This window comes from Penicillium paradoxum, assembly GCF_028828445.1.
Source record: "Penicillium paradoxum strain IBT 22861 chromosome Unknown utg000004l_segment0_segment0, whole genome shotgun sequence".
NCBI classification, from domain to species: Eukaryota; Fungi; Ascomycota; class Eurotiomycetes; order Eurotiales; family Aspergillaceae; genus Penicillium; species Penicillium paradoxum.
Window position 1 is genome coordinate 2,629,522 of NW_026643182.1, and position 23,257 is coordinate 2,652,778.

Genomic DNA, 23,257 nt, shown 5'->3' on the forward strand with positions numbered 1-23,257 from the left:
ACATCAAAATATGATATCAATCTCCGTAGGCTGGACTGGACCTCCGGGCTCCGGGGTGGGTTGAGGCTGACTAAGATCTGGGCTCCGCGCGAGTCTCCACCCATTTCCCTCCTTGATTCTTCCCTTCCTCTGATCGTTCAATCTCTGGTCTTCATTTCCTATTGCTTTGTTTCTGACATGTCTGTTCCATGAGTCTAGTTTTTGTGGCCCTTGTCATTCCAGTTCTTTGGGTGGACAGCCCCTGTTGTACCGCCTCTTACTAACAATCGCCCCCCCGCGCGGTTATCCCCAGCCGGCACTTGGCATTTTGGACTACCGCCCTTCCATCCTTGCTTTTGCACGTCCCCTTGGGATCATCTTTTTGACAGATCCTAGGTGGCTGTCAGTGATCTCAATCTTGATTTCGATCTCGGCGACCCACTCAATATGACGCAGCTTTTCGCTTCAAGTCCGTCGCCAGTGACAAACAACGAGAAGCGCGGGAATTTCCCCGCTCTCTCCCTTCCCACGCGAAAGCACACCAACGAGTCCGGCCACTTACCTACGAGGATCAAGAATTTTTTCCGAATCAACAGTTCAAGCAGCCACACCTCGGCCACTCCCACCGCCTCTGGTAGTACTGAACGGGAACGTGACCGTGATAGCCATGGGTCCGTTAAAAACGAGAAGTCTGCTTTCCGGCAGTCTCGATTCCTGCCGGGCATTGGTCGCAATCGTTCAACAACGGTTGCTAGTGAGGGAAATCCTCTCGATGAATCAATGTCGCCTACCGCATCCGCCAACCCATACTTTGCCCACCAGGGTCAGCCTGCACTGCGACACCGGAATGATGGCTCAGTACCTTCCTCTCCCCCGATACCCCCGAGTTGCAAGTCACTGGAGTATCAGGTGTAGAACAGGCGACCACCGCGAACAAAGAGGAATTAGCGCGCAAGTTAAGACGTGTAGCGTCTGCCCCAAATGCTCAAGGCCTATTCACAAGTGGACAAGGCAACCGTCCTCAGACAGCAGAGTTTGGAAAGGAACCCCTTGCAGAACAACCCGGTGGCTCGGTTGAGATGGCCTGTTCGGGCAGCGATGAAACTACTTTGGCCGTGCCTTCACTCAGTTCAGATATGATTAACAACGCTTCCTTCCGACGCACCTACAGTTCGAACTCCATCAAAGTCCGGAACGTTGAAGTTGGCCCCGCTAGCTTTGACAAGATCAAGCTGATCGGGAAGGGCGATGTTGGCAAAGTCTATCTGGTGCGCGAGAAGAAGTCAAGTCGTCTCTATGCCATGAAGGGTGGGGTTTTCTTTTGGTTCGCTGCTGATCTATGAGTTTTGATACTGACTTCCGCCTAGTTCTGAGCAAGAAGGAGATGATCAAACGCAACAAGATTAAACGAGCCTTGGCCGAACAAGAAATTCTGGCTACAAGCAATCACCCATTCATCGTCACCCTCTATCACTCTTTCCAATCCGAGGACTATCTATATCTCTGCATGGAGTACTGCAGTGGTGGCGAGTTCTTCAGAAGTGCGTTTTCTCTTTTTCTCCCGTCCATTGATTGGACCATTGGACCTTAGTGCATAGAATTCTTGCTGACTCGTATCTTTAGCTCTGCAAACTCGCCCTGGCAAGAGTATCTCCGAGGATGCAGCCCGCTTCTATGCTGCAGAGGTCACTGCTGCGCTAGAGTATCTTCATCTCATGGGTTTCATTTACCGTGATTTGAAGCCAGAAAACATCCTCCTCCACCAGTCTGGTCATATCATGCTTTCTGATTTCGATCTCTCGAAGCAGTCTGGACCCGGAGGAGCCCCAACAATGATTCCTGCACGCAGTGGTGGCAACTCTACCACAGCTTTGCCTACTATTGATACGAAGTCGTGTATCGCTGATTTCCGAACGAATTCCTTCGTCGGAACGGAAGAATACATTGCACCGGAGGTGATCAAGGGATGTGGTCATACCAGTGCAGTCGATTGGTGGACCCTGGGTATTTTGATTTACGAGATGCTTTTCGGCACTACTCCATTCAAGGGCAAGAATCGAAACGCAACATTTGCCAGCATCCTACGGGATGAGGTGAACTTCCCTGATCATTCCAACGTACAGCAGACCTCACAACTGTGCAAGTCTCTGATTCGCAAATTGCTTATTAAAGATGAAACCAAGCGCCTAGGCGCCCGTGCTGGCGCCTCTGATGTTAAGACTCACCCCTTCTTCCGACAGACCCAATGGGCGCTCATTCGCCATATGAAGCCACCCATGATCCCTCACCAGGGTCGTGTCGGCACAGACACGGTCAACTTCCGCAACGTCAAAGAAAGCGCCAGCGTAGATATTGGCGGCACCAATTCTACCAAGATGAAGGGTGTTCCTATGGATTCAGGCCTCGCAACCCCGAACGGCGAACTCAACGATCCCTTCGAGGAGTTTAACAGTGTCACCCTTCACCACGAGGGGGATATGTAAAGCCTGCATCTTCATTTTTCGTCACTTGTTTCTTTTATCCGATACACGAGGAAAACAGCCGTATATGCGTCGGCTCGCTGACGACCATGATGCATTAACGACTGTATTTAGATGCTATTCTTCCATTGCAATCCTCGTTGGGTGTATGGAGTGTTTCGGGACTTTTGTTTTATGGTGGATTTATTCCAAGCTTTTTCTCTTTCTCCTTTCCATCTCGTTATCATGCCTTGTTGCTCCTCTTGTGCTCTGCATCTCGCCTTTTTTTTTCGTCCAAGGACCTGGATTTCCCTCGATTGCGCATTCATTTCAGGGCGACATAGCATCCGCACTGAGCCGTTCCTTGCCATCGCCTTGCATGGTCTACGTCACGACCCTTGAGCTGCTCTTGTGTTTTTGTCTTCCTTCGCGCTTTCCCTCGAAAACTGTGCTATACATCTGCTTTTTAATCCCACTTCGCAGCGCACGGCGTTATGGATTCACTTTCGGGTCACTCTTTCAGCGTGACATTTGTATGGATCAATTGGATCAACTTATTACTGCGAGCTCTTTCAATTTTAACTTCACATTTTCAATTTCGCCTGTGCTGTGATGCGATGTTCTCCCAAATCTCGAGGAAGTCTCAGCATCCAACCTATGTTCCGCCATGTTTGTTGTATCTGATATCTAATCTCAACAGACTTTTGAGTGTTTTGGCGTGCATCGATCGGCTAATTTCGGACTGCTCCCGGGAGTTGGTCACAAGCTTAGACATCTCCTAGGGTGTTTGCATCCTCCAAGTAAGATCCGATCTGCCTCAAAGTTGGCTAATCCGTTCGATCATCGAATTGCACTCATGGATAGCCAGTCACAGACAAGACAGTGGCAAAAGCAGGGACAGGTGGGTATTTACCAACAGAGCACCCTCGAATGTGGACTTTCACACTCACAATCAGTCTTACCGTAGCAATGAGATTTTTGATTACACGCTTCAAGGCAATTTACGTGTAGCACTATTACTGACAAAAAGATGTACTCATGAACCCAGAAGTTTCGCTTGAACGATTTCAATTTATGACCAATTTGCAAAAATGTCCAATTCAATCCCAAAATTTCCAAAAAAGTATCACAAAAGAGCAAGTCATCATTAGTGCAGATGGTGAGGATCTGCCGCACAAGCCTTCCGACACTCTTCTAGGATCCTCGCCTGCCTAGCAACATCCGCAAGACGACCAATGACTTCCTTATTACCATCATAGAAAGTAAAAACCGCATATGGAATCTTCACATCCTCACAAAACTCCCGAACGAACTGCTGCGTCCTGCGCAGGTTATGCCGCGGGATACGAGGGTACAGATGATGAATAGCCTGGAACTGCAAACCACCATGGAAAAAGTCCAGCCACTGCGGACAATCCACATCCATCGTAGTGCGGAGCATCTTCTGAGGGAAAGACTCCAACGGCCCCAGGTCAGCCGTCGACATAGCGTAGTGCGAAAGCGTAATCTGCACATGCAGCGGCGCGGTCACCATATGCGAAATCAACACGAACGCAACCCGGCTCCACCAGCTCGGAATGTTGCACCATACAACCCCGTACCCAAACCAAACCCAGAAGAAGACCTGGCCGGCGAGCTCGAACCAGCGGTGCCACCAGCCTGCACCGTGTTTCGGGCCCCGGCCGACGATGATGTGTTCCCAGCTAAGGAAGTAGAGGTTGAAGCGGCCGAAGAGCAGAATCGGGTAGTACATGTAGTGCTGGTACTTGACGGTGAATTTGGCGACGGCGTCGTACTCCATGACGCGGTCGTAGTAGGTGCTGCGGAGGGAGCTGAAGAAGCGGTGCGAGAGCGCGAAGAAGGGCATCAGTTCGATATCCGGGTCGTGCTCCGGGGCGTTCGTTACGATGTGGTGGACGTTGTGGCTGCGTTTCCACCAGCCTAGGCTTAGGCCGCCGAGATAGTCGGCGATGATCATGCCGATTGTGGTGTCGACCTGGTAGTTGTGTGTGATTCCCATGTGGCCAGCATCATGGGCGGAGAAGACGAGTTGGTGCCAGAAGCAACCGAGGAAGAAGCCTGAAAGGCAGAACCAGGAGTGCTTGAGGAAGAAGACGAACAGGGAGAAGAAGAGAGTGTAACGGCTGATTTCAATGGCGTAGGCTGAGTAGTTGCAGTTGTATAGGCCTGCTGCGCGGATACGCTCGTTCAACTCGCGGTATCTTGTCGTGATATATTCTTGGTGCTCTGCGTCGAGGGGAGGGTATTTGGATGCATCTAGCTCGATCTCCTCTCGTGTGCGAGCGTCAATCACGTACCCCCGTGCCTTTTCTTCTGTTGGTGGAGGGATGGCGCTGACTGCCGAGGACATGGTTGATACTGATAGCCTGCGTCTTAGGCCCCATGTATCGTCTGCGGCTTCGAATATGGGTGATGGTGGTGCTGAAATGTCATCGCTTGATAATTCTTCGCTCAGAATGTCTTCTTCGTCGACTTCGTCTTCGACAAGTGGACGGAATTTGCCGCCTTGAATGGGTGGGAGGAAGTTGGTCCACCGGCCTTCGATACGACCAATTCGGAAGTTGTTCATGCGCTGACGGGCTTCCTGTGAATGTAGTCTTCGGCATATGTGTCAGCACAGTGCAACATCAAGCATGAGAACAACGTAGGGGGACTCACGCATTCACCTCATCCGTGGCATCTTTGCCTATCATATGCTTGATGGCCATGTCACCTCCAGGATGGAATTTGATCCATGCATCTAGTCTCAGGACCTGCCCGTCGACTATCACGATCAACTTGCCGTCAGCAAGCATGCCTTCGATCTCACGTCTTGAGAAGACATTGTCTCTGGCCCTAGCCAGGGTGGACGTGTTGCTCATCTGATATAGTTCACCAAAGAGACCCGGAATAAAATATGATCAATCGAATCAAGTTTGTTTGCGTGTAGAGACTTGGATATACAAGAAGGATATGGCCATGAGAGAACTATAAAGAATATATGTCCCGTAAGATTTCTTTTCACTCTTTTACTCGCTATCACGATATATCTATTAATCTATTATGTTACCTTGGCTTAGTGCCGGAGCGCGAGACATCCCGTTCCCTCTCCAGGGGAGACAAAGGGGGCAGTGTAAATTGGTCTGTCCAACCGAGATGTGGACACGGAAACACTCCATGGGGAAGGGAGGAGTCAATGTGGATATTATGTTGATGAGGGCGATGTGACATGACCGTGGACTGGCTACGGAGTACATATGTGGCGACGATAAATAAGGCGGGCCGTTCGCTGAGGTACGCGTATGTTGTTGTACCTTGTATGTACCACGTATGGAACACCGTGTGTCCCGTTGATAAGTTGAGCTAAAACAAGCTTAAACCTTGGTTGCCCCTGTCGGAAATTGAATTAGATCGTTCGAATTAGCCTTCCCCCTATCCCAGAGCATTCTACTCCGTACCCCACTTCACATGCGATGTTGCTAAATATTGCACTATATAGCACTAACTCATGAAATCCACAGAGAAGATTGTTAGAATGAGTCCCATAAGTCTCAGGATCCCCTGAGACTCCTTGGGCCTATTTTTGCTTTAAGTGGCGAGTTGTATTGGTATACTCCGTACGGAGGACGGAGTACTCCGTACGGAGCACCGATCTGACTGTCTGGCTAGCCGTTCTTGGCTAATAGTGGAAAGCCTCTAACCAATTCGGGAAAGTCTTTGACACGTGTCCACCCCAACCCTAGGAACAACACCTTTGGGCAACTTTATATGGGTCAGGGACCAGAATCCATGAATCCTTTGAGAAACAAAACGTCTGTGAACCGTCGAAGCAAAGAGATCTTCCATTTTTGCCCCTCCATTGCCGCTCAAGCCCTGCAACCCGACGACTGGTTAATATCGCCAGCCTATCCCGTGCTAGTAACAGACACTTACGTATCGATTTCCTTTCTTCTGCTACGTAAGGACAAAATCGCCACTTGACGCTTGCGAGTCCTCCTATTTCGGTGTTCTCATGATCCACAATATGAGATAACACAACATGCGGTCAAGGCCAAGACCTTTGAGCAAACGATTATAATGTGGAAACCCTCAACGCCAAGGCTCCTTTGCTACACTAGAGTCGACCCGGTATTGGTAGCGGCAAATGCACATAAGGCCATAACGTTACTCCGTACGGAGTACGGAATAGTTAAGATCGTATTTATCTGAACCAGTTACTGGAGGCGACGGCGCCGCGTGTGCTCCGTATCGAGCACAATATAGCCCTATTGTAGGTCTAGGCTCGCGCTTTAATAAAGTAGAGGCGCAGTTAGTTTGCGCCACCTGGGTGCAATAGACCTCCTGGGAATTTTGCGGGGCAAAAACAGTTTCTAGAAATTGGCGCCTCCTAGTGATGCCTCTAAATTCTTGGCGGGGCATTGCTCAGGGGAGGAGTCGTTCTAAAAGTGTCAATGGTACGAGGACTGGATCTCTACGATATAGAGCACTCACCCGCTTCCAAATCGGGATATTCATTTCTATCAATAATGAGACAATTGCTGAATACGAAGGTTTTACATTTTGGCTGGAATGATCTCGCATATCGAATCAAAATAGCATGTTATGGAGGGATCTATAACTATTTCAATTAAGCAGAAACGGAGCTAGAAGTAACCTTGTCCTACATCGATGTGTATGTACCAATTAAGAAATGATTTGGAAATTATTATGGAAACGATCAACATGGAGTAAAGTTATCAGTCTTTGAACAGCTCCACTTAAGCATTTTACAATGGAGGAAAGCCACTGGATTTGGGGATGCTTGCATCTTAGTTGAACACGGAGGTCTTGGAGCTCACTTACGAGCTTAGCCTCGCTAGCCTCTTCCACCCATTTTTATTTGCTTTCGGGGCCGGTCCGCCAGCTGACGATCCATACTGTTCCCTATGGGATTATCCCCGACAGCTTGAAAAAAGGGACAGAGGATCAAACTCCTTAAATTAAGTGCCCCGAGGGTAACGGAGTACTCCGTACGGAGTAGTTGGCTACAGCCACATGTACTTATAACAGAATATTTCACAATCTCTTCGATAATCCCAATCTCCCAGGGATCACACTGAGCATCCACAAGGATGAAAGCCGGTGATCATTGCTCGATTAAAAAAAAAGTAATCGTGTTTCAGGAAGGAAGTGATCGTTCCATAGGCTTCTGAATGCCTTGCAGCGTCAACTTTCCAACAACAATAATTTACAGATACATCATACGTCGTAATTCGTAGAATTAGCTCCTGGACCTGCTCCCCCACCGGAACTTTACAACTCTAAAGATTTGCTAGAGTGGGATCTCTTCTCTGTCTGAGCCGTAGAGTCGTAGCAGCACAACATGACCCAGGAGTGTGGCGCTTTTTCTACACAGCGAACACGGCTGGATTTCAGTGTCGCAAATGTTATTCCAGTGGTCTGTTGTTTGCTTGAGATAGTTGCTGAAAATGGTCTCTTTACCCGAGAACTGTGGTTGGGCCGAGATCATCAGCTATGAAGTGGGATTCGCTTCGTAGCGAAGGGGCTCCTGCGGCTGGAAGAGGAACGCTAATGCGTTTACGAATGATGGCTCAGGGCTTGCCTGAACAGGCAGTCGGATTTGGGTTCTCTGGACTAGAGGGGCGCTCCTTATTTCAAAATCATTGACCACTACGGAGTAAGTACGTATATATCGAGGAGAACTCGAGTCCCTAGAAATCAGTTAGATGATTCAGAATATGCAGAATTCTCCGAAGAGCACCTTCATTGCTCTGCACAAGTCATTTTTAATACAAAAGTAAGCGCAATTGCTATATTAAGCCACCTGTTGGGTAAGATTTAATCCGAAGATGGGGGGGCATGAGGCCGCAACATAAAAGGAGTTTGAGACAGAATTCTAATTTTAGGAGTCAGAGATTTCTCTAGAAAGAAGAAAATGAAACAGGAAGAGAGCCTCGATTGATATATCGCTAAGATCCATTATTATCTACTGCAGATCCAGCTCACCTACCGGAGAAGCTAAACGGTGGATAGGTAGAAATGCAGCTTTCATGCTTGTTTCATGAATATTTTGCACGGAGTAGTATAACCCCTACTAGAATATCGACATCTCAAAAAAGGCCATTTGGAATATTAATCTTTCTAGTGTATGTAGTCAGAATGCCAGCAAGCTATGTGTTGACGTTGAAATAAGTTCCCTTCCGATGCCCCAAATCCAACGACGGGAGCTTGGGTAACGCGTCCCGGAACCCCAGAAAACACAAACTGCACATCTCACCACCAACAAACCACATTCTAGAGAACTGCAAACGAATCCTTCACCATGTCCGCTTTCGCGCCCGAAGATCCAGACCTCGACTACTCGTACGCCGAGGCCGACCCCGCGCAAACTTCCACCCCTCCGATCTCTCAAGGTCAATCCATGAGCACCGACGCAGATGCCTCGCATGGCCGGGCCCACTCGAATAACCCCCTTCTGGGGTCCGATAATCCCCTCGTCTCTGATCTGGAGCAGGAAGTGCTCGAAGAATATGCTCGATTGCTGCGAAATGTGAACCAGGTAGGTGGGAAAGATCTTGTTAGCCTTGCTTGTACATCCGGAAACAATGTCTCCATTGGATTTGATGGATCTCCCAGCAAATTGCCCATTAGGAAAAATATGATATCTTAATACTGGGTTTAATACTTACTGACCAATCCTACTGCGCAGCTTTCCGATAAACTCGCCGACCTCGCTGGCTCCCCCGCTTCCATGCCGCTTGATGGCCTCCGTCTCCTCGAGCGCAAGACTGCGACCGTGTGCACCTTGCTCAAAGCCAGTGTTTATAGCATTGTGCTGCAACAGCAGATCTGGAATGAGAATGAAGAGCAGCAGCAACAACAGCAGAGCGAGGATCAGCATTACCAGGATCAGGGATATCAGCATGGCGGAGGTTACGATGAGGGGGATATGACATTCCAATAAATGAGGGTATCGGGTGTTTCTATGGAGCTTGGTTTTTTTGTGGTTACTCGCGTATTATACCCGGGGTGTTGTTCAATTTCAAGTCTTTGTTGACGGGGCGAATCAAACGGTGTTTATGCAGAAAACCCTCCTTGATATATGATTTTTTTCCAGATATGCTATGAATAGCCCAGAATACGGGAGAATTGATGACCCTTCATGTTAAACAACCGACTTATACAAGTACATGCAAAAGACACAAGAAGAAGAGGAAGGAAAAGAGAAGCATTATATACACGCTGGGACAAAACAGCAAGTGAGAGGCATAGGAGCCCTAGACCTTACCTGCGTAGTACACCTTGCGCACATCGACAATCTTTTTGCCGAGTGCGTGAGCAACTTGCTCGGGGTTACGCTGGCTCATGAGCGCCTCGTAGGCGGCCTTGACAGTGTTCATCTGGTTCCTTGAGCGGCCAACTCGGGCGGACAGGTCGTGAATACCGCTGGCGCGGCACATCTCATAGATGAGGTACTGAACACGGAGACCGAAGCCTGTTATACTTAGTAAAATGGAACATGCGGCGGGGAATGAAATTAGACATACCTGGGGGACGGTGCATCAATTGAAGCTCGGTAGCTCCAACCTTGCCCTTGACATCACCGTAGATGGTGCGGTTCTCGTAGCGGGGAATAGGCTGCATGTTTCGGATGGCACGGTATTGCGATTGGATCTTAGCATCGGAAGCTTCGTCGGACTTGGCCTCGCCGATACCGAGCAGACCATTGCCGTTACCAGCAATAGAAAGGCGGTATGCACGGCGGACCTTACCTAGTCGGGTCTGGTTGGTGACGCTGTGCGAGACCAGGGTCTTGGTGCGGAGATCCTTAACCTGCTTCTCCGTGTAGCCTGTAGCCAAAAGCAAGCTCTTGAGGGCATCTGTCATTTCCTCCGCCTCCGCGGACCGCTCCTTCTCGCCCTTCTCAGCGGCTGTCTTGCGCTCTTCCACACGGGGCTCATCGATAGTCTCGCCGGGTCCGAAAAGGTCCGGTACAAGCGCACTGTGGGGGTCGAGCTCGCTCTCCTCCTTTCCGCGGGTGACGCGCAGGTTTTCTGCGAATCGAACAAAGTCTGCGCCTGTCGCATTCTCAGGCATCTCGGCGATGAACTGGCCGAAGTCCTTCATGAAATCTGCCTCGGTCTTCATCGTGAAGTTGTAATCAGAGTTCGACTCCGGGGCGCGCTGGTGTCGATCAACGCCGGGTTCGATCACGGAGAAGTCGTCGATGTATTTGAATCCCATGGGGTCAGAGCGTTCGTTGAGCTGCTCTGCCATATCCTTCGGGTCGATAGCAGCTTCGCCGGCCTCGATGGCGGCCATCTGTGCTGCGGAGTACTCCTTGGCGAGCTCAGCCTTCTGCTCTTCTGTGTAGGCCTTGAACTTTTCCGTCTCGGGAGCCTTAACATTGGGGAACTTGGGTTTCCGGTTCGAGAGAGCCGCGGGAGTAGGATGGAATTGGCGGCGAGGGACTCGCGTGCTCGGGGTGGCAGCACGGGTAAAGCTGCAGAGAAGGCATCGCGCCGGGCGTGTGACGTTCATGATGAAGGTGCAAGAGACTCCCCAGCCAACGATAGGCCAATTGAGAGCTTGAAAATGAAGGAAACGGCGAAATGCGGAGACAATTGGAGGACGCAAAGGCAAAAGAGGCCAGTCGGAGGTGAAGCGTCGGGATGAATTTCTCTCTTGCGGGCGGTCAGTCTTCAACCAATCAGCGACGCGCTAGATGCATTTCCAATAAATTTCCTATCGGGCGATTTTCGTTTCCAGAAATGATTTCTCTGTCGCTTTCACCTCATATGTTTGCGATTCGGTCATCTGCTCGGAGATTGACTTTTTCTTTGTCTTCCCAACCTCGAACATCCTTGCAACCGTGGTCAGCCTCCGCTTTGCGCTTTACATCGACTGCGCCAGTCCCCGCAATGATGCAGAACAGTCCCCAGAAGGAAACCGTGCCTCAGAAGCACGCCCAGAAACAATTCGGCAGCAGAATGAAGAAGCCCAAGCTCAACAAGAAAGTAAAGAGCAGTGGCCACGACGAGGTCCTTCTTCACGACATCAACCAACTCCTCCAACGAAACGAAACCGAAGACGCTGAAGTTTCCGGCCAAAACGAGACTGCGTCCTTGCCCGAGAGGTTCGCTGAGCTCGAAGTCAAGATCTCCGAGCTTTCCTCCACAGGTGACGGTCTTGCGCTTTCAGAGAATGGGAAATATGTCCTGGTAGTTCCATTTACGGTCCCTGGTGACACCGCGCACGTCAAAGTCGTCAGGCATTTCCACGGATTGAACTACGTATTGACTGATCTTCTCAAAGTGACCGAACCGGGTCCTCAGAGAGACGATGCGAAAATCGGATGCAAATACTTTGGGGAGTGTTCTGGATGCCAGCTTCAAATGATGTCCTACGAGGACCAGCTTGCACACAAACGCCGTATTGTGGAGAAAGCATATGCCAATTTCTCTGGACTGATCCCCGAACTTGTTCCTACCATTGGGGAAACATTCCCCTCCCCAATGCAGTATGGATATCGCACTAAACTCACCCCACACTTCGAAGTTGGTGGACCCAAGGGCCCCAAGGAAGACGAGAACGGAGAAGCGCTGATTCCTGCAATTGGATTTACATACAAGAACCGACGGAAGGATTTGGACATTGAAGATTGTCCATTAGGAACAGATATTGTGCGCCGCGGTCTCACTAGTGAGAGGAAACGAGTCGCAGAGAACATTCGCTCATACAAGCGCGGCGCTACTCTCCTGATGCGAGAGTCCACAGCACGAATCCCCAAAGATGTCGCATCTGCCACTGATGGAGGTGCAGCTCCACAAGAGGTCGGCGGTATTGCCGCTACCCCCAACGCAGACACAGGCGATGTAATCCGCATCGAGCGCGAAGACTACATCGAGGAGAAGCGTTGCGTCACAGACAACAACGCCACAACCTTCGAGTACATTGACGATTACCTGTTCAGCAACAAGGCTGGCTCCTTCTTCCAAAATAACAACTCCATCCTATCCGGCTTCACAGAGTACATTCGCTCTCAAGCCATCCCTGCCGACAACGACAAAGACGCAAAGCCCATCAAGTACCTCTTGGACGCATACTCCGGATCGGGCTTATTCACAATCACTCTCTCCCCCCTGTTCAAATCCAGTCTCGGTGTCGATATTGGAGACGCCTCTATCGTTTCAGCACGAGAGAATGCTCGCGCAAACAAACTCCCCAACACCGGCTTCGCTAATGCCGACGCCGCTACTCTTTTCAAGGATGTCCCATACCCGCCCGATCAGACATTGCTAGTTATCGACCCCCCTCGCAAGGGATGTTCCGACGACTTCCTGCAGCAGATGCTTGATTTCAAGCCACGTCGTGTGGTCTATGTCAGCTGTAATGTTCACACTCAAGCCCGCGATGTTGCCGTTATGGTCCAGGGTGACGAGAAGCGGAATGTTCGCTACGAGATCGAAAGCATTCGTGGCTTTGACTTCTTCCCTCAGACCGGTCACGTCGAGGGTGTGGCTATCTTGAACCGCACCTCCTTCCCTCAGAAGGAATAAATTTATCTGTGAAAACGGCGTTCGAATGATCTTTGATCATTGAGGTGTTATATATTTTACCCGATATTGCATACTCTATGGCGTTCCGGAAAAAAATTCCAAGAAACATGATGGCGATAGCATATATTGCACGCCTTTAATACATTCATAATTCCAACTTCTTTTGTACATTAGTGAGGCAACGGTTTGCCAGCTTGATCTAAGCGGCCTGAAGGGAGAAACTGCCGATGAACACCGGCGCCATGCCGTTTTTGATAAAAAGAAAGCACCACCAGACGCAATAATGAAAACAGATAGACTATCGACTATGAACAAAAGGCTGAGCTACATTGACTGACAAGTATCTAATGATAATATCCACTCCTTTTCCTTCTACGAGCTTCCCGGGCCACCAAGCAGTGCGAAGCGTCGCACAATGCTGGGACCAATCTCATCATACTCCGCCTTAGTGTGGCAGTAGCTCCGGAACTCGGGTGTCTGACCCAGCAGACTGCCTCCGAACCAGGGACCGTGACGCTGGCGCTTGTGGGTAACAACAGCGACATCGAGACCACCACTCCGTGCGCCACCGCTGCGAGCCTCAGAGGCGCGAATTCGTGCATCCACCAAGTGGCGGATGTCACGCTGTAGACGACGACCAAAGTCCTTGTACAGAGTGGAACCACCGGAGAGTACAATGTTCTTATAGAGACCTCTCCGGACATCGATGGGGGAGGACTGGATGACGCCATCAACGACATTGGGGAGCGGGGTGAGGAATTCGGACGAGTAAATTTCGGGGTTGAAGAAGATTTCCGGAGCGAGGAAGCGTTCGTATCCAATGTCGATGTTTATAGTCCGCCCATTGGGCGCACTGACACTATGCTTCAGGAGGCGATCTGGCTCGCGGTCGTAACGTGCGAACTCCTTGACAATGTCGGGGCTGACATAGCAGTACTCCTCCTTGACTTTCTCGGCCGTCTTCAAACTACTATCGGGTTCTCCGCGATCACGTAGCAAGCTCTGAACAAAGTATGTGATGTCGCGACCGGCAATCGGGATGCTCTTGATAGAGGACCCGATGACGTAGCCCTCGGCGACGGGGATAACGTGGGTTACACCATCACCCGAGTCAATGACAGTTCCAGTCAGGGATCGGTCCGTCACCTTGGAGGATGTCCATGAGGCGGCGAGGGCGAGCACTGCCTGCACGGCGATGTACAGACCGGCGCAGTTAAAGGACTCGAACATGATCTCGGCGGTGTTCTCGCGATTCTCGGGAGGGTTCAGGGGCTAAAATTTGAGAATGTTAGACCTCATAAAATTGAACACGGCCCACAGGTAGCATGCGCATTCGTCTTACAGGTTCGGTGAGTAGGAAGTAGTGGTCCTCGGGCTCCACGCGGAGATATTTGAAGATCGAGTTTGACCAGAATCGTTCCATGTGGTCCCAGTTCTCGATCTGTCCGTGCCGAATCGGGTAGTTGACGCCATATCCTGGACCACTGCCTGCAGCCAGCGCTTCATCACCAATGAAGAAATCCAGGTCCTCCGTGCCACGCTTTGCAGACAAGTTGGAGCTAGCCCCGCCGGAACCTAGGAATGAAGGCTTGTTGGCGACTGGGGGCCGGCCCCCGGAGCTTCCAGCACTTCCGGCACCAGCTTTGGTTGCAATTGCTGTTGGGAACACAAATGAGGGGGAGTCGTTACCGGCGAAACCTAGAACAGAGGAGGCACCATGTCAGCCTAATCCATGATCGCGACCTCGCCAACATGGAGAAATCGCACATACCAAGCTTGGAATAGCCAGTTCCGCTAGAAAAAAAGACCAAGTCAGCGCCATATGTCCTGATCTGAATGTTTATAGCTGTAAACTTACTTGTCCATGACAACGGCTGGTGTTTGGGACGCCATGGCGGGTGGTTGGGCCTGGACACAATCAATGGAGATGCGGCGGGCAGTCAGAGGAAACGTAGGTAAGGTCTAGAGAAAGGCAAATATGAGGGAATCGGCCAAATATCAATTGTAGCCGAAATAGCCCTGACTTCGAGAGACCAAGAGGACAGGCAGACAAGGCGGGGGGGAGATGCAGTGCCCGGAGGTCAGATTACCTAAGGGCAAGTCACACGTCAACATCATGTGCCAGCATTTAAGCTGTTGTAAATCACCTTGAAGCACGGAGTATCAACATGGCATTAATCAATATAAACAGCAGGCACCCGACAGAATTTGCCCATTAATGCGCACTTACCGACTTCCATGCACTTTCGATACAATGGCAGGAACAACCAGTACTAGAGCTCCGATAAATTCTCACGATTATTCTTTTCCAACTCTTCATCTACACGTTCTCAATCCCTAAGACGCTCATTCACTTATCATTCCAACCTGTATCATTTTTATGCCTGCCACAAGTGCAGTGCTGGCCTTTGGTCTGTGTATTCTTCTTCTCGTACCCCGACACGGATGGTTTAGCCGCGGGCTCTATTCGCTTGCTTCATTTCCTGTGCCGAAGTCTGCCATAGGATTAGAGAATTGGTTTCCGGTGACCCTGTAGACCGAAGGCTCAAGCTGTCACTCGCTTCAGTTCGAATTGCAAAATTCACAAAGAGCCTTTGCGGTCATCAACAAGCTCAGTCCCCAGCAGAAACACACCCATAAGTTGACAATCCACCCGTCGCATCTGTATGTTCACATCGTTCTGATAACACGTCAAACGGGGCCTTTGCAACACTTCTGGTTCGATAAATCATATTTGATCTTCAAACACCTTTCACGCCCTGCTTGCGTCGGTATTCGGACTTCCCACTTTCCGCCCATATCTTGACTCCGGCTTGATATCACAGTCAATCGCGCATATTTTTCTCGTGGTAAACTCGAAGAACCTGCTTGAAGCGAGTCTTCAAATTGGGGGCTCAATATGTCGCAGGCATCCCACACCGATGGCGTTTGTGCTGTCTTCCTGCATGCTGGTGCGGGCTACCACAGCCGCGAGAATGAACACAAGCATCTGAAGGCCTGTGAAATGTCAGTTCTAGTCTTATTTATCCAACGGTCCCACAATCTGACAAATGTTTCTAAACAGAGCTGCGCTTAAGGCCATTGCATTCTTGAAGTGCGGTGGAACTGCCATTGACGCCGTTGAAGCAGCGTTGATGGTGCTCGAAGATGATCCAATCACGAATGCAGGATTTGGGAGCAACTTGAACGAGAAGGGTGTGGTTGAAGGCGATGCCTCAATTGTTGACCATAATGGACTAAGCGGAGCAGCTGGAGCTGTACCCAGTAAGTTTATTGGATTCTCAATCAATGCCGACTGTTCTCTTTCTCCGTCTTGCCTAACTTGGGATCCTGCTAGATATCAAGAACCCGATTATGCTTGCTCGCAAGATCTATGACAAGTCGAACGTCCAAATGGGTATGTCAAGGGTCCCTCCGAACTTTCTGGTCGGAGAAGGTGCCAAGGATTTCGCATGGGAGCATGGCATGGTGATTATGCCCGGGGAAGCTATGGTATCCCCCGTCGCTCTGGAACGATATCGTATATGGTCAGCGGAAGTCGGGGATTTTGAACATGAATTGTGCGGCGAAAAGATTGACCCTTGGATTCGCCGTCCGATGACTCCCCTTGATGCTCGACTCAAGCGCCTCGAGGATGTTTCTCAAGCCACAAACAACCCCACCCAAGCTCCCAAAGCTGCCTGTGCTTATGACACGGACGAAGAAATCAAAAGTCTGCCCCATCCAAGCCTTGTGATGAATCCGAAGGGGCGACGTCTGCCGTCCCCATCAGGGCAGCAATCTCCGAAAAAGACAAAACTCGACAGTCCTCACTTACCTGTGCAGCCTGTCTCACATTTGCCCTCAACTAGGGATGGCAGTCCCGAGGTCGTCAATAGTGACCAGGATGAGGAAGATGCGATCACAGACACTGTCGGCGCCATTGCCATTGACATGTACGGTAATATTGCGGCCGGATCGTCTTCTGGCGGGATCGGCATGAAGCATAGAGGCCGAATTGGTCCTGCAGCCTTGATCGGCATTGGAACTCATGTCATTCCACAGGATCCAACCGACCCAGATGGAACGACATGTGCAGTTGTTACATCGGGGACTGGAGAGCTCATTGCGGGGACGCTGGCGGCAAGCACCTGCGCCACGCGTGTGTACTACAGTCAGAAGATGGGCGACGGCGGTAGTTTCAGCCAGGTCATGGAAGAGGAGGCTCTCAGAGCGTGGATGAAGAAGGAGTTCAACGGTGCGTTTTCTTCAGATCTTCTTATTACTGCTCACTGCGAAGACTGACATTCGTTTGCTTTCGCTTGATAGAACACCCCGCTGTGAGCAACAGCGTTCTCTTTGGCGCCCTCGGAGTGCTCGTTGTTAAGAAAAGCAATTCCGGCATTGAACTCTACTTTGCTCACAATACCGACTCTTTTGTGAGTATTTCATTATTGTCACTGTGCAGGCTCCTTACTAAACAAATTTCATAGGCTCTCGCCTCGATGTCCAGCAATGCGGACAGGCCATCCTGTCTAATGTCGCGAGGCTCACGAGGAACTATTGCCCAGGGAGGCTGCCGGATTAAGTTTTCTGAGTCTTGTAAATTCTATGATCAAGTTGGAGATATGGATGAGCTATGAGTGCTGACACTTGATTCCACCAGGTTCGCAAGGCGCCTTCTAGTGTTGGGCGAGAATTACAACGATGTTGCAGCAAAAAGTTTTGCTCTACCACCTTCAGACCTGTTAAATCCCCGCGGTTTTCGCCTCCGCTGGCCTGCTTGCAATCCCGTGATCGGCCTCGACAAAACCAATACCCTCTTTGTGTTTCCTACCTCTGTCACAGCGACATTTCGCTTGCACGATGCCAATATGAGCGATTGTTTCCTCGGCCCTTGCTTGCTTTTCCTAGGCAGACTTCCCCATTGAGACTGGGCACCAAGTTGTGATTAAAGATTGTTTCAGAAAGCACCGATGTCCCCACTGCCTGTACCTAAAGAGGTCAACACTACATGTATGTAGTAATATGAGAGCTGTCCCAAATTCCACATACTAGTATCTAGATGTAGTGTTGTGTTTAGCATTGAACCCCGGCAGGAACGTCGATTCCGACCTCGATAATTCAGCTAGAGGGTACTGGCACATGCTCTTTGCCCTAATGATTCGACCTCAGCGGAAAATATATCAAGGACCCGGCGTAGGCGTTGACATGGGCGTTCCAGCCCCCGACGCACCATTGACACGCTTCTTCTTTTTCTTCTTCCTTGGCAGAAGAGCAGGCTTAGCGTTATCCCCGATATCCAAATGAGTGCCGCAAGTCATGCAGTCATTACCAGGGGGTGGTTCGCAAAAGATGCTGAGACAAATAGAGCACACGAAGCCAATATCGACAACCCGGCGATGGCAGAAGCAAGCAGCTCGGAAATCCACATCGACGCGAGTTGGAAGAACCAAATGACGCCGCGAGCGTTGATCCGGCAAAAATGCCATCATCAGGTATTGCAGCAGGCCACGCGGCTCGGAAAGTGCCATGTACACGCCCTTGGTTGCATCGGACGCTTGCTGCAGGAAGACCGCATCACCACTGAGTTTGCACACGTCGATGGGAATATGCAAGCGCTGGCAGGCAAATATGCTATTCATGACGGGGATATATTGGTGCGCCGAGTCACTAGACCCGCTCACAGAAACGACCAAGATACGGCTCTGCAACCGCTCGTCCTCGTTCGAGGCGGAGTACCGGCCTGGGGGTGCGGACACGCCTCCGCTAGTACCTTCGGCCGCTGCGTCATCGGCGTTTGCGCCGCCATGTTCTTCCGCCCAGGCGAGTGTGCGCCGGTTGATGTGGCTCAGAGCCAATGTCAATGCGCCGGCGAGCATGGTCGATGTGTTACCGCGTAAATCATCACCGGTGGTTGAGTCCATGAGTTCTTTGATGTTGTGGGTCACTTGTTCCTCGACGACGCGGAAGGGTCGATATTTGTTTGTTTGGGGCGCTGAGGTGTCGCTTGCACCATTCATTGCGATATCGCCGTCGTTATCGGCGGTGTTGGTGGGACCGCTATGGGATGGATAGAGCCATGCTGCTTTTTGGCTGTGTGATGCGACCACTGCCACCTCATTGGCGTAGTTGCAGGCTAGGTGGGCGTTGATGAAGACTAGGATGTTCGCTATTGCTTTGGAGAGTGGGAGGGAGTCCTCGAGGAGGGCCCAGGCATGTGGGTTTGTGTCGATGACAATAGCCAGGAGGGACGGGGAGAGGTCTTCATACTGTCCTCGTTAGCTGGTTGTTTGCGTTTCGTAAGGCACAGAGAACACAGACCGGTAGCTCCCAGCTCATAATGCTCGGAAGCATCGACGGAATTCATTGTGTTGAGACAGCGGATCAGTCAAGGCTGATGTTCATTATTGTGGGCACAGTCTCGCCTAGACTGATACCAGGGTGATTAAGCTGGAATACCGAGGTGCTTTGTATCCCCGAAATGATTCTCGAATCCCAGCTTAAGCTTTGGCGGCAACGTCAGTCGATGATCTTGACGCGATAAGCCGGTCACGAGACGATAAGTGCTTTCGCTGCACATGTGTTCTTCTATTCGGTCAATACTCCCCGTGCTCTGTCCATATTGCTGACCTCCATTCTGACTTTTGTTTGTCTTATTTTTTTTTTGTTAACTATTCTAGTCTTCCCCTACCTCTTTGTTTGCAATGCTCGTCTGGCTTGCACTATTCGGAACCTACACCCGGACCGTGCCCCCAATTGGGCCGATCTGCACACCTTGAGGGCGTGGGGTGACTGAAATTACCTTGAATTTATGAGCATCTATTGTTGAGGTGATGTGTACTCCGTACAGTTTCGGTCGATTTGAAAGACCAGACATAGTCTTTCTTGGCATATCCCTTGAATGCGCCAAGATCGAACTATTACATTCCTTATGTTTTGCTCCGTACTCCGTACTGCGTACTCCGTTGTGACTCACGGGTGATGAGCACATGAAAGATGGGAATAGCTCCAACACCGGAGTTGGCGGGACATCAGCTCTTCCGCACCGTCTTAGGCGCCGGAAACCTGGCAAAAATCCCTGTAACACCAGCACTAATAAGCTGAGGATGCTTATCAACAACGTGATGGAGTTGAAGGCTGTGGTTGGTCTCACCAGGCCGATTGATAATGGCGATTCGTGAAGGAAATGGCGTAGATCTGTAAAATCCGTGTATATATCAGACTGAGGGGGACAACCCACGGGCTTCATGGGGGCAATTGAGACCGGCCAGGGTAATCTTAAAAAACAATAATACATTCCCAACCTCTTCCCCATTCTCCTTTTTTTTTTCTAGGGTTGCTTTTCCCCATAAAAAGCGGTTGTCGGTGTCGTGTCCATCTTATCGCCCTTCCTCTCCACTCCACCTCCCCTCATTCAAAAAAAAAGTCCCCGGAAATTCATACTTCGCGTGGACGGACAACCACGATTTCCTTCAACTCTGTTCAGCTTCCATTGCGCAACCCTGCAATGGTTCAAGCAACAGGTGAAGAGCGCGCAGTACATCTGGCCCGAGAGGCGGTTGAACTGGTTGACGCAGGTCACCGAGAGGTATGTGATCTATTGCGCGACATCCCTGGTGGAAGTGAACGGGGAACTGATGCGCTTTTTGACCGAACAGGCTGCCTCGCGTAATCTAAGAGAAGCTCTTTCTATCGCGCCCGAAAATCCTCAAGTCAAAGCCGCTTTTCTCAAAGTTCAGCACGAAGATAAAGACGGGCACCAGCTACTCGATCTCTGTCGCCGATACACTACACAAAAAGATGAAACGGCAGGCAAGGAAGCTGCTACTTATCTCCGGACCGATGGCCTGAAATCTCCGGAATCTGTCGCTTTGGAATCCCTGAAGCTGTTGCTCGCACAGCGACCGCACTCCCTGTCAACGACGCAGGATGAGATCATATCCGGCCTAGTGCGACAGAACACCAGTGTGCGGCAGTACTTCTCTTCGCAGCTCCAGACTTCCGTTACGACGTTCTTCGATGAAATTTATGACCGGGGAGATGGAGCAGCAGTATGTCTGGATACAGTGGTGTTGGATCCTACGGTGTGGACATCAGAGGAAACGCGATCTCACTGCGAGTGTGAGCTTTTCCAGCTGTTCATCGCCAAGTTGATGGAATCAGGTCACGATCTGGATGGTCGTTCCTTGAAGGGAATCACTAGACTACTCGCTGTTCATGCTAGCGAACTCGAACACTTGATAGACGATGAAGGGTTCGAGGTGATTCTTTCATCCTTGGACAATCGGCTACCGCTAGAAGTGCGAAGCCAAGCAACGCTGGCTACTGCGAAATATCTCGAAGTTGCGAAGGAGACGGGTGAGAAGAGATTTTTAACATTGATTATGTCCATCCTTGGCAAAGGCCGCGTCGACGACCTGATCGTTGCTTTCTCTGCAGTAGCCGCTCTCTTTCCCGTGGCCGCTTCTGCAGCTGCCAATCTGTTCTTGTCGGAAGAGTTCATGACCTTCCTCGCCCCGATGGCATCTCGAGATGCCAAGAGCAAGAAGGTGGAGGTTCCCGTCCTGGAACTCCTCAATGCAGCCTGCATTAACCGGCCCTGCCGCGAGGCTATTTCAAAGAAATACGGAGATTGGCTGTCACATATTTTGACCAATGGTAGCGATCAATCCTCTGAATTAGCAGCCGTTACCCTGGCGAAGATCCGTGCATCTGAGCCCGAAAAACCCTCGACTGGCAACGGTAAGGTTTTGGAGCAAGACAGCGAATCCGAGCTCGTTCATCGATTCAAGGGACTGATGTCGGAACAAAAGGTTGAGCACAAGTCCCACGCCGTTGAGGGATTGGCTTATACTTCGGTGAAGCCTTCTGTCAAGGATCAACTTGCCAACGATCCCACGTTTTTACGAAACTTCCTTGCTACTATGAAGCAGAACGCTAGTGATTCATCGATGCTTTATGGCGGATTGATGGTCGTGCTGAACCTTACCAAATTCTTACCCATCCTATCTGAAGAGCAAAAGAAGATGTCACAACTCAAGGACTACGCGGACGCATCTGGTGGAAAAGCGAAGGCGGCATCTGCACCAGACAGCCGGGATGAAGATGAAGCCGTTCTCGCACGATGTCGCGCCGTTATCGATGCGGGCATCATGAGTCTGCTTACTGAGTGTGGCCGGATTTCTCTGCCCTCCACCAATGAGCTCACTGCAAAGATTCTTCTTTCTTTGACAAGGGCTCCGAAGTCCCGTGGTACACTTGCCCAACAAGGTGCAGTGAAACTGTTACTCGGTCTTGCAGCCCCGAAGCAAAGTAGCTCTGGTCCTGTGACGAATGAAACGACCCGAATTGCATCCCACGCGCTGGCTCGTATTCTTATCTCCGTTGATCCTTCACATGTTTTCCCATCATCCGGATTTCCTCAGGTTACATCCGCCATCCGTCCCCTACTCTCCCTTCTCTCATCACCTGAATCTGCCTCATTCTCTGCCGATCAACCTCGTGACCTGCTTCCGGTGTTTGAAAGCCTTTTGGCTCTAACAAACCTTGCTTCCTACCCGCATGATGACTCCGCACCTGAACTTACAGTTCGGGAGGGTTGGTCGGCGGTGGAGGACCTCCTCCTGTCTAGCAACTCTCGGGTTCAACGGGCGTCCTGCGAATTGGTCTGCAATCTGATGACTTGCGAGTCCGGTATCATCAAGTTTGCAGATGGCTCAAAGCAAGCTGCCCAACGTCTTCACATTCTGTTGGCTCTGACCGATGCCGATGATTTCCCGACGCGACGGGCTGCCGGCGGAGCCCTGGCCATGTTGACCGAGTTTGATGCCGCCATCGCAGCTGTCCTGGAGCGACCGCGGGGTGTGGACTTGCTCCTTGGCTTGTGCCAGGAGGATGACGATTCCTTGGTTCACCGCGGTGTAGTTTGTGTGCGCAACTTCACTTGCATCGCGACAGGCGACATCGGCACCCGTGCCAAGGCTGCCGTTCGCGCCGCTGGTGGCATTGAAATTCTCACTGCGTGCCTCAAGAAGACGAAGAATCAAGCTGTGCTACAGGCTGGGGTGGAAGCCTTGAAGCCGCTGGTCCAGTAGAAGACATGTCCATTTGATTTATTGTTTTAGGGTTCCCATTTAAACTGGGGTTTGTTGATTAAACTCGGGTTTTACGTTTTCCATTTGCATGTGGCTCGGGGATGGATTGGCCGATCCAATGGAGTTTTTCTTTTGTTTACATCTTTTTTTTTATGTTTATGTTTCATTCCTGAGATGACCTCCT

At 50.6% G+C, this 23,257-nt stretch overlaps 9 protein-coding genes across 9 annotated transcripts; 5 read left to right on the forward strand and 4 right to left on the reverse strand.

Annotated features, from left to right (window-relative positions):
* Positions 1-426: 426 nt before the first annotated feature.
* On the forward strand, positions 427-2,462 carry N7457_004702 (putative serine/threonine protein kinase (Nrc-2); the record flags this gene model as incomplete). Its single annotated transcript, XM_057175747.1, is given in 4 exon segments — positions 427-888; positions 900-1,287; positions 1,347-1,520; positions 1,603-2,462. The coding sequence occupies 4 exon segments, from the start codon at positions 427-429 to the stop codon at positions 2,460-2,462; spliced, it is 1,884 nt and encodes a 627-aa protein (XP_057032794.1).
* Positions 2,463-3,585: 1,123 nt separating this feature from the next.
* On the reverse strand, positions 3,586-5,320 carry N7457_004703 (fatty acid desaturase; the record flags this gene model as incomplete). The annotated part of the gene is made up of 2 exons (XM_057175748.1): positions 3,586-5,056; positions 5,118-5,320. The coding sequence occupies 2 exons, from the start codon at positions 5,318-5,320 to the stop codon at positions 3,586-3,588; spliced, it is 1,674 nt and encodes a 557-aa protein (XP_057032795.1).
* A 3,440-nt stretch (positions 5,321-8,760) lies between these two features.
* N7457_004704 (DASH complex subunit DAD3 family protein) lies at positions 8,761-9,402 on the forward strand (the record flags this gene model as incomplete). The annotated part of the gene is made up of 2 exons (XM_057175749.1): positions 8,761-8,997; positions 9,148-9,402. 2 exons carry the CDS (start codon positions 8,761-8,763, stop codon positions 9,400-9,402), a joined length of 492 nt encoding a protein of 163 aa, XP_057032796.1.
* A 313-nt stretch (positions 9,403-9,715) lies between these two features.
* On the reverse strand, positions 9,716-10,979 carry N7457_004705 (mitochondrial 37S ribosomal protein uS5m; the record flags this gene model as incomplete). The annotated part of the gene is made up of 2 exons (XM_057175750.1): positions 9,716-9,933; positions 9,986-10,979. 2 exons carry the CDS (start codon positions 10,977-10,979, stop codon positions 9,716-9,718), a joined length of 1,212 nt encoding a protein of 403 aa, XP_057032797.1.
* A 380-nt stretch (positions 10,980-11,359) lies between these two features.
* N7457_004706 (tRNA (uracil(54)-C(5))-methyltransferase) lies at positions 11,360-12,997 on the forward strand (the record flags this gene model as incomplete). The annotated part of the gene is made up of 1 exon (XM_057175751.1): positions 11,360-12,997. The coding sequence occupies one exon, from the start codon at positions 11,360-11,362 to the stop codon at positions 12,995-12,997; it is 1,638 nt and encodes a 545-aa protein (XP_057032798.1).
* Positions 12,998-13,369: 372 nt separating this feature from the next.
* On the reverse strand, positions 13,370-14,890 carry N7457_004707 (actin-related protein 3; the record flags this gene model as incomplete). Its single annotated transcript, XM_057175752.1, has 4 exons — positions 13,370-14,269; positions 14,340-14,695; positions 14,769-14,791; positions 14,856-14,890. 4 exons carry the CDS (start codon positions 14,888-14,890, stop codon positions 13,370-13,372), a joined length of 1,314 nt encoding a protein of 437 aa, XP_057032799.1.
* Positions 14,891-15,896: 1,006 nt separating this feature from the next.
* On the forward strand, positions 15,897-17,662 carry N7457_004708 (threonine aspartase 1; the record flags this gene model as incomplete). Its single annotated transcript, XM_057175753.1, has 6 exons — positions 15,897-16,003; positions 16,062-16,261; positions 16,335-17,234; positions 17,306-17,415; positions 17,470-17,578; positions 17,643-17,662. 6 exons carry the CDS (start codon positions 15,897-15,899, stop codon positions 17,660-17,662), a joined length of 1,446 nt encoding a protein of 481 aa, XP_057032800.1.
* Positions 17,663-18,162: 500 nt separating this feature from the next.
* N7457_004709 (TFIIH/NER complex subunit TFB4) lies at positions 18,163-19,346 on the reverse strand (the record flags this gene model as incomplete). The annotated part of the gene is made up of 2 exons (XM_057175754.1): positions 18,163-19,253; positions 19,301-19,346. 2 exons carry the CDS (start codon positions 19,344-19,346, stop codon positions 18,163-18,165), a joined length of 1,137 nt encoding a protein of 378 aa, XP_057032801.1.
* Positions 19,347-20,486: 1,140 nt separating this feature from the next.
* On the forward strand, positions 20,487-23,073 carry N7457_004710 (UNC45-central domain-containing protein; the record flags this gene model as incomplete). The annotated part of the gene is made up of 2 exons (XM_057175755.1): positions 20,487-20,567; positions 20,638-23,073. The coding sequence occupies 2 exons, from the start codon at positions 20,487-20,489 to the stop codon at positions 23,071-23,073; spliced, it is 2,517 nt and encodes an 838-aa protein (XP_057032802.1).
* Positions 23,074-23,257: the final 184 nt, after the last annotated feature.